Source organism: Manacus candei, unplaced genomic scaffold, assembly GCF_025592945.1.
Source record: "Manacus candei isolate 608988 ecotype Guabito, Panama unplaced genomic scaffold, ASM2559294v1 h1tg000050l, whole genome shotgun sequence".
NCBI classification, from domain to species: Eukaryota; Metazoa; Chordata; class Aves; order Passeriformes; family Pipridae; genus Manacus; species Manacus candei.
The window spans coordinates 8389764-8400108 of NW_026138098.1; the positions used below are offsets into that span (position 1 = coordinate 8389764).

Consider the following 10345-nt stretch of genomic DNA (forward strand, 5'->3'; position numbering starts at 1 on the left):
TGTGTATGAGCTGCACATCAAGTGATGATGCTCAGAGCTGCCACACAGAGTCAGGAAAGTTTCACACAACGTTTGGGAAAAAATGAGAAATAGTCCAATCTCTGGCAGAGTCACCATATGGAGTTTACTGCAGTAACATACGTTTTGGCCACTCAGCATAACTCTGCTGCCAACAATGATAGACTGAATTATTTCTTTACAAGACACATTCCTATAAGCAAACAGTAAATCCTGTCCAGAGAGGGTCGGACAGTTCATCAGAACTTCATAGTAATAAAAGGAACAAAAGAAAAACATCACATTTCAACAAACACTTTAGCATGCAAAATGGTAAAAAAAAAAAAATAAGATTAAACTCCAAGCACATGGCACAGGATGCAAAAAGATACTCAAACCTATTTAGACAGTCATGGAATTATCTCTTGATACATTATGAGATGTTGTTGTCAGTGTGGTCAAAAAAACAAATAGGCAGACATCTGTAGGAGATCCTTCAACTTCCTTAAGCCTCCCCATTTATTGAGTGTCTAATTTATTGAAGCATAAATAGAAAACAGGAAGGTAGACACAGGAAAAGCTCCAAATAAATGCTTGCCACTCTGTGCCACCTGGCATGGACGTCAGCTACCCCACACTCTGTGCCACATCAGAACACACCAACAAGTGCAGTGGAAGAGCTGCTGATCTCTGTAAGGATGTACCTTTGCCTCACTGAATCAACTGCCCACAGCCCACACCAACCTAAGGCCAGGTGAGGGCTGATGGATCTGGCTGGTGTAGCTCACTGGACTGCCCCACCTGCCCATTTTCTCTTTCCTTGCCCCTCAGCAGCAGCTCTAAACCACTCTGAGCAATCTGAGGACAAGGTTTGGCTGGATAACATTGCTACTTGCTACAGGACTTTATAGTGAAGTCATCAAGGAACACTGTGCATAATTCTGCCATCACAGCTGCTTCCACTGTGAACATCAGCTTAAGAGATACTTGAATTGCTTTATGTGTTTTTGAGTCATCATTTTTCAGACAATTAGCTATGATGACTTCATTTAGCAGAAGTAACTCTATGACTTCTTTTACTTTAAAGTTCTTTGAAAGGAACTGTCAGGTGGTAACTGCTTACGTTTCCACTGTAAATCCAGCTGCTTCCTGCATGTTTCAAAACACAGATGCCTCTGAAAACTGGTCACATAAACAAAATCCAAAACCATTAGAGTCAGTGCAGAGACTGATACTGATGACAGTGAGTTTTGGATCAGACTCTACAGCTATGTCCTTTTACCCTGTTGCATTCTCTTCTGTCAAATTCTTTGCCTTTGAGTTGAACTGAAGATTGTCAATAAAGTTCTACCTTTAAGCTATCAGTTCAGCAGCTGTAAAGAGCCTAAGTGTTCAGACCAGAAGAGAATGGGAAAAACAGAAGAATAAAATGTATTATAAAGGCTGTCAATTTACACAAGCCCACTACTGACTTGCCCTGAGAACAGGATGAAATTTGGAAGACTTAATTGATTTCTGTGCCTGTCATTCTTACCTAGACTTGTCATGTAAAAACAATGGCTAAAATCACAGAATCTAACTTGTGAATAAGGAATCAACACTGGTAGATTACTCTTGGGAGTACCTGCACTTTTTTGTGTATGTTACACCTACTATCTGGAGTGCACTCACCAAAGACACAGTACAACTAATCAAAACCAGCACTGAACAAGATTTCTATCTGTCAAGGCTCTGGTCTGGATTATCTCATGCAGCCACAGGGTTTTGCTGCCTTTGTCTTCTCACACGTGCCTATTGATGTGTTTGTGGACCACCCATCTGCAGCAGCTGCAATGTGCAACGATAGCTACTATCACAAACGCAAAGCACTCTTAATTCCAAAAGGTGCCTCTTAAGGCCTCATGGTATTTAAGAAGACAGAAAAGAAACAAAGACCATCTGTCACTGCAAGTTAAACAACAACTAAGTTATCTACATACAAGGAAAATTACCAAAAATTGAACTGTCGTATACAACTACATCCCAAAAACATAATTTTCAGTGCCTTCTTCATTACAGTTCTTCTCTCTTTTTTTTCTTTTTTTTTAAATACACTAAATAGTATAGAAATCTTCCTCCAAAATAGGAGTTTGGTATTTACTAACAGTTTGTAGAAAACTAAGACAAGTAAAGTTTTTTAAATAACCAATCTGGACATAAAAGTCTTGGTATCAAATTTCTAACTAAATGCAAAAAGGAACTGAAGTACACATTTAAACCAAGTGTGCAGGATGGCTGACATATTTGTATGTTGATTCAGCTCTTCACTGGAATTAAAAAAAAAAACTGACAAACAAAAAACCCCACTAATACAAGTCATTTAGCATTCCTTACCTTGGAACCTGCCAGCATAGTTCTCAGCAGTTTTGTTCCTTTTCCAATACCGACCACTGCAAAGGCAGAAAAAGAAATGCTACTTGAAAACCAGCCCTGCAGTTCCCTTACTCAACACCATTCACTGCTAAACATTATGCTGGTCAGAAACATGCTCTGTTAGCATATGAAGAGAGTCAACACTTTTGACAACATGGGACTAGTGAAAGGAAAAAAAGTCTAAAGCAGGAGATAAATAACCTTCATCTATTGTTAAAATACTTTAATTCAATCCCTAGATTTATCTTCTAATCACCAAAGAAATGAATAATGCAATTAACACTCTCTGGTTTGATGAAGGCTATGGTTCACTAATATGAATGTAGCCTTTGCTGCTAGCAAACAGGCCTTTTAAAGGTTGATAGTGACCAAGAGTAATACAGCCAAGACAGCATAATGAAATTGTTTATCAGGTTTACAGCAAGAAAATAATCAAAAGGTCCAACTGCCTCAGTCAAAAAATCTTTTATAATCAAACCTTCCTATAACTGTGCATGTACAGGCTACTGCCATTTCAATCTTACACCACTATTCTAAAAAACAGCAGTCAGCTTTTCAGAAATGGAAGGGACAGAAAAAGTGCTCTAGTTTATATTTTACTTTAAAGCATTTTACAAGGTGCTTTTGTTTAAAATGCTTTCCTATTGATTTTTTCCACATACAGCAATACAAAGAAAATTTTAGAAGGAAATTAATTTTGTGTACAACTCTTGGAAGAGGTATCAGTTTATATACTTGATTTTAATAAAATTACAGGAGTTAAGGGAGCTTTCTGGAAATTAGCTTTGTGTTAGCCAGGGGCCAGGACCACAAACATCAAATTGAAAATTAACTTTTTTTTTTTTTTTAAAGCCCAAATATTTTACTTGTGCTCTAATGCTTCTCCATCTTTTCACTCTGAAACTCATTAGATTCTTTCTATTCTCAATTATTTCTCCTCTTATTCCTGAGGGGTTTTAGTCACACATGTCCTTGTGCTTGTGCTTCTGTGTACCTTCAGTTCAGCCCATTCCTGTCATTTGCCAGATAGGAAAGAGCTGCAAGAAGGCTGACAAAAGGAGATAAGCACACAGATAAAACTTTATAACCAAGTACTTCTCTTGCAACACAATGACATCACTGACACTTCAACAGCTGAGCTGAAGTTCGCTGAAGAGTGTCAAGACATTCAATAGAATAATTTTAAAGAGACATTGAATGCTTTTGTGAACAAGATGCACTTTTTCTCATTAATCACCAGCAACACATGTATTATTAAATGGTGACATAAACTAAACTTGCCAGACTGCACTGAACGTAACAAGGTTTAACTGAATTTTTATTTTTATTTTTTATACTTTTTCATTTTTTCTTCTACTGTGGAAGCATAATTCACTACTGCCATACAAAAACAAGTCAAATGCAGTTCCCATTGTACAACAGCAAACACCAAACTGAAACCACAGCTCTAGAATGAGATATTCATTCTAAGACCTGACCTTGCCTTTCTGTCACATCATAGATCACTGACCTCTATCTCCAAGGTCCTTCCTCATCTACATTTGCTGTCAGTAAGAAAAGAAATATAAAAGTATATTTTTGATGAAAAGCAGTGCTCAGTTATTGGAGTACACTTGGCACACTAAGCAAGTATCAACTAACTCCCATGAACACAGTTATAAACATGCAGAACATAAAATGTGGGAAACAGCAGTACAGATTAAGAAAGGTTTCAGAAAATAAATACTTCTATTATGCTACCATCCATGAAGAAAGCAAGCTTTCTGCTCCACCAGCCCATCCTGAAAAGCAGCACACATATTCTCAATGACTTGTTTCCGTTGTGTCCTTCCCTCTCTCCTCACTACCTTACCACAAGAAATCTGGGCACATTCCCTTTCCCACTCCTCTCCCGTTTTGTCCTTTCCAATCTAGCTACCATTGATTTTCCCTGTATGTTTTGTATGGCAGTGGAATGAAAGATCCTATGTCTTTTTTCAATCGATCCGTAGCATATTAAGGTGATGCTTTCTCTTGTCTTTACCAAGCACATCAAGCCCAAGCCCTTTTTGTCATGCCACAGAAGCAGGCTTTGGAGACTACTGGGTATCAGAGAACAGCAGGAGAAGCAATTAAGAAGCACAAGTGATTTTTCTTTTCCTATGGATCAATGCTGTTGACTTTGCACAACAAGAAGTAGTATGCTCAAAGGCAACATCTGTGTAAAAGGAAAATGTCTGCTTCAGCAATGCACACAGAATTCTCCTGTGAGTGGCCACACACTATAGGAAATTGGAACAAAACAAGCTATGATTTCTAGCCCAACAAGGTTAGATTTTGCAGTATTCACAACTGACAGAGACAATTACCAGCCTACAGGCCTCTACCAGCAACAATCACAGCAAACCAACCTCTCCTTGAAGCTGAATTGTTTTGGGGAGAAATCATACATCACAACTCAGTGCATTTACTTTCAGTGTATGCTCAGAGCTGTACCTGTTGATTTTCAACAGCAAAAATGTACTGCTGTTATTTCTTCAAGCCAAGCAGAGCTAAAAGGCTATGATTTAAGCAAGTTGTAGTTTGCATGTTACTTATCAATAAAACCGTTGGTGACAAAGTATGATGTGGGAATAACACACCCACAGCTGAGTTTTTAAACACCAGCAAATTGACACATCCTGTTCTTTAATAAAACAAAGGAACGCAATAAAGGGATTGATATCAAAATTAAAAGAAAATATCTTTGGTGACTCTTCTTTATGAAGCAAGACAGGACAGGAAGCAAAAACTGTTTCTGTACTGAGCCTCAAGGAAAGCAGCAGCTGAATTGCTCTTATACATCTTTCATTTGGCAAGTATTACAGCCCTAAAGGCTCCCTCAAAATCCCAGGAAAGCATTACTTTGAGACAAAATACTTCAACAAATTATGTTGACTATAAATCCCCAGCTTAAGTTTAAAAAGCCATCAATTTCTGAGATAATTTACAATTCATTACACAAGAGCCTATATTTTCTTGTAATAACCCACAAGTTATTTCAGGATTTGGGAGGGGGAGGCAGGAAGGGAGAATATAGACTTCTGTTAAGAACCATGTTACATGCATGTAAAAGTACATACAGAGGAAATTTAATCCAGACCACTCTTCCACAGTAATTTGTCCTTTCCCCAAAACCTGCCACGTGTATCCCAAAATGTTCCTCCACCTCTGATTTTAATAGGCATGAAAATGTTTCCTGAAATCATCTTTTGATGACTGTAATTATGTTTTTTATTACCCAGAACTCCTGCTGCTGCACTGTCCAAAGTTCCTCCATGTCCAATTTTCAAAACCTGATTTCTTTTGTTCTCATTTGTTTGCACACCAGCTTCTGCAAATAGAAATTGAAAGGAAGCATTATAGGATAACCTCAGAACACAGAAAAAATAGCACATATTTTCAGACTGCTAAAGGAAATAAAAATCAAATATTTAAACTATTAATTAGTAGTGCAGAAATTACTGTACTGCAGAAGACCAGTGATTCATTTATATCTACTCCCAACCTCAAACAACTTGCAAGTTATTTCCACATAGGTTCTAATGAAGTCTCACATACTCTCACAAACAGATGTTCAGAAAATACTCGTAGCGAACCTGTGAAATTTCATTACAAGGAGTGTAAGAACCAGCAGCTGAGTTCCCAAATCATCTATTATACAAAATTTTTATGCTACATAATCTGAGCAATTCTTGATGTATTTACTGCCTTGTACTGGGACATGTTTATTTGCATGCCTGCAGCCCTATGGAAGCTCTGCAGTGAACTGAACTTGCTCACTGCTGCTTTCAAGCTGTCAGTGTCTCAACCCACCAAACTTCCTAAGCAGCTGATGACTCCAGGAATTCTGGGGACTCCAATGTCCCAGACAAATATGACAAAATGGCCTAAGCTCCCTTATTTATATCTATTATCTTTCCATTATGCCTTTCACTTCAGGGAATCAGATTTTTCCATATAAAACTGGATTGAAGTCTGTGCCTACACTACAGTTCACTACAGAGTAAATCACTAAGCACTCACTGGTCTCAAAGTATGCTCTCACTTCATCAGTAAGTGCCCAAAAGCCCAGATTAGATGATCAAGTCCCCATAATAAATTAAGTCCCCTTATTATATAAAAGATCTAGGCCATAGGCTCTCACACCTTTGCAATGTTATTCCCTAATATCTGACATCCAGGTTTCCCCGTACTCTGAAAAAGCAGTTTCTGCAGATTGCGTCCAGGACTTTCAAACTCCTTGGCACACTGTGGTTTTTACACGTTTGGTGATATTTTTTCAGAGGCAATAAGGCAGTGGGACTGCAGCAGAACACTCTGCCAGCACTGCACTGCAGAGATGCTGCTGACACCCATTCCGGCAGACAGGTACACGCTGTGCCTGGCTCAGGACAGCTCTCCAAGCAAGCTGGGATGCCCTGCACTGTGCAGGACTGCAGCTTTCTGCTGGGGCAGATCTCATCCCCATCCAAAATGACGGTTCACATCCTGCTGTACCTGAGCCGATAGCGGTGCCCGCCCCCAGGACAGAGCGGTGAATGTGGTCTCGGCTCCGCGTGCAGTGGGACCAACACAGGGAGTCTCGCTGGGACAGCCTTTCCTAAAGCACCTCCAGGGACGGCGACTCCACCACCTCCCTGGGCAGCCCGTTCCAATGTATAATCACCCTTTGTGTGACGAAATCCCTCCCAAATGTCCAACCTGAACCTCCCCTGGTGCAGCGAGCCAGGACGCATCCAGGAAGGGATGCATTCCCGAGTGGGCCATGCCATGGCTGTGAACTACCACCAAACAAAGAAAAAAAAGCCCCCCAAGAAACAACAACAGCAACAAAAATCCAAACCAAACCCCAGTTCTCCTTCGGTTTGCAGACTGTAGAGAAAGAGGGTGCGGGGGCTTGTCAGGGACTGTGATTCCAGCATGCCCAAGGAACGCACGCACATGGCACCCACCCCGCAGCCACGCCGGGCTGGGCATCCCTGCGCCTTGTGCCGCTGCCGGCCCGGCCGCCTCTCCTCACCCTCACCTGCCAGCAGCCTCTCCTTGAGCAGGTTGAGCACGCCGGCCGAGGTGGGTCCCTTGGGCTTGTAGACGGCGAAGAGCCCGCTGAGCGAGAAGAGCCTCTCGGCCGCCGTGCCCAGCACCGCGCCGCCCGCCTCCCTGGCGGCCATGCTGCCCTCGGCCCGCCCCGCGCCCGGCGCCGCGCCCGGAGCGCCCGCTGGGACATGGAGTCCGGGCGGCGAGAACAGCGGCCTTTAAGGTCGCTTTAAAGAATCACCGGCAAAGGTCTCGGCAAAAGAGGGTTTAACGCAAAAGCGAAAGCACGAACCTTGCTCGTGGGCAAGGTTCGCGCTGCTGCTTACTAGGGGGTTAATGCACGCAGAGAAAAAGCGAACTGAAATCTGTAAAGTCAATCAATCTGAAACTGAAATCAACTCCAAAAAATATCATGTGCAGGCTGGAGGGGCGGGGGGGGGGAAAGGGTAAGGATAAGAAAGGGTAAGGATTAAGAGGAATAAGGGAGACCCTCCCGTTGATGACAAGGTTCAGAGTGGACCCCCTTGACAAACTGAGCCCCCGAAATTCACCAACAGTTTACCCCTAAAGGTTTAACTGCTCTTACTGCACTTGTAATCAATAGCTTAAGTTAAACAATTTAACAAAGAATTCATATAGAATTTATTATAAGCTCTACATTAACTCACAGGCATAACTTACAAATCTAAAGTACTTAACAATCTAAGAGAGCAGCATTCATGGTACATTGGCTATAGCATATTCACACTTGCACATACAGACTCCTAAAGGAGTCTGTACAAGGTATTGTACCTGTGAAAGTGCTCATGTCAGATGCCTTTGCATCTTCTCAACAGATGAAGGATTGAGCCTCGAGGAATGGGGGTATCAGCCCGGGCTCCATCAGCATTTGGTGATGGTCCTCAAAGTACAGCAAACGTGAGAATTCACTGACTCACATGGGGGCTCTGAGAGGCCCCACTCAGAGGGAGGTGCTGGTCACAGCCCAGTGTGGTCCAGGAGAGCTCAAAGGGTCTCTCTTAGTACTGCTGTTTATAGGGTTACAAAAGACTGGGCTTTAGTTGTAGTGATTTTCCATCCTGGCTGCAATTCAGCTCAGTAACTTTCTTTGAAAGTTTGATAACAAAAATATCATTCTACTTAGCTTGTTATTCAGGCAAGAAAAATAAGTTTCCAAGGCTGTTCATTAAAAACAGGAGCTCGTTAGACAGTACAAGTTCCTGGGAACAGACCACGTTTCTGATAAGCTCAAGAGAAGCTTAGCCCAGGTGCTGTTTGTCAAGGCTGAGACCTAATAAGCATGTGTGGCCTTTGGGGAGAGATGTTGGGGTTGGAAAGAGGCGCCACCACAGGGATCTGCTGGGTGGCAGGGAGAGCTCCCCCAACACAGCCCAGCAGCCGGAGAGAGCGGCTGGCTGGTGGGCTGTCTGCTATGGGATCCTTCCCACTGTGGCTCCACCAGACACAGAGGGTATTGCAGGTATTGCTGGGGAGAGTCCACTGACCAGTGTGTCGTGGTACATTCATTGCCCAACTTGAAAGAATTATATTAGAGAGGATAAGAGGAGGTAGCCTCAGTCTGCACCAGGAGAGGTTCAGGTTAGACATTAGGAAGAATTTCTTCACAGAAAGAGTGTTTAGACATTGGAATGGGCTGCCCAGGGAGGTTGTGAAGTGACCATCCCTGGAGGTGTTTTCGGAAAGACTGGATGTGAAACTTAGTGCCATGGTCTGCTTGACATGGTGGTGCTGGGTCATAGGTTGGACTCAATGATCTCAGAGGTCTTTTCCAACACAGCTGATTCTGTGATAATCTGCTGACTAGTTGCTGTGTCCATTAATCTTCCTGCCTTCTTATGTGTCATGTAAGAGAATGCTGGGAAGGCTTCTTCTGGATCTCTCACTTCCATACATAAGTAGAGTGTGTGGGATTTCCTCTTCAGGACTGATTTGTACAGACTCATTTCTCTGACAACATTCCCAAGGCATTTGAGCAAGCTATGCTCCAGCAAGGCACTGAGAGCTTAGATGTTTCATTCATGGATTTGATTTATTCATTTGTAAGAGCCTGCAGATGAAATCGTGAAGAGACACTGTTACAGTGAAAAAAATACATGGCTAGCTAAGGGCTCTGCGTATTCCCAGACCTTCCCAGAGCTTGAGAGAAGCAAATCTTCCTGCTGAAGTCAATGGCTATCTCTGTGCAGAGCAGGATCAAGGTCCCTGTGTGGGTTTTCAGCCCATGCTGGAGTCAGTGGCTCACTCCATGCCTGCTCACACCTTCCCCAGCAGCTGCACGGGGCACGGAGCTTCCAGCTGGAGCTGCCACCACTGCATCCATGAGACGGGAAATGGCTTCCTGCCCCCAGCAAAGCTGAGCAGCCTCCCCTGCACACTTCTTGTGTGTATTGTTAACTAGGTACTTTATTTGCTTAGATCTCATCTACAGGGCTGTAATCTGGCTATTACCATAAACTGCGAGGGTGGTGATGAGTGGTACATGTGGCTGTCATTGCAGGACATGAAGTGAGGTGTCAGAGTCCTTCTCCAGAAGATAAAATGGCAAAGCCACACTCGGGTGAAAGGTCAGCAGGAAAATTACCGCTGATTTACATGAAGTTAGAATTTAAGCAGAGTTGTGGAAGGCATGTTGTAAAGTGTGATGGAATTTTTGTTGCAGACATGGTTTAATCAGGTTGTTTGAAAACTATTCTCACCAATTCCCTGCTAAAAAGAGCTTAAACACAGATTGTTCTGTATGTGGGAACAAGCAAAACTATTCAAACATGACTATTAAGAAATAGTGTTAGTGAGCTTCCAAGCAGGAAGATTGCAGCCCAAGGACTGAAATGCAAACCTGTCACTCTGTCATGACCAG

The 10345-nt window shown here is 42.5% G+C and overlaps 1 protein-coding gene across 1 annotated transcript in view; it reads right to left on the reverse strand.

Moving 5' to 3' along the window:
• TRUB1 (TruB pseudouridine synthase family member 1) overlaps positions 1-7637 on the reverse strand; it is a 28897-nt gene extending 21260 nt beyond the window's left edge. Inside the window, 3 exon segments of the mRNA XM_051801212.1 lie at positions 2371-2426; positions 5669-5761; positions 7457-7637. Of these exon segments, the coding sequence (XP_051657172.1) occupies positions 2371-2426; positions 5669-5761; positions 7457-7601 (294 nt within the window). The 5' untranslated portion in view covers positions 7602-7637.
• Positions 7638-10345: the final 2708 nt, after the last annotated feature.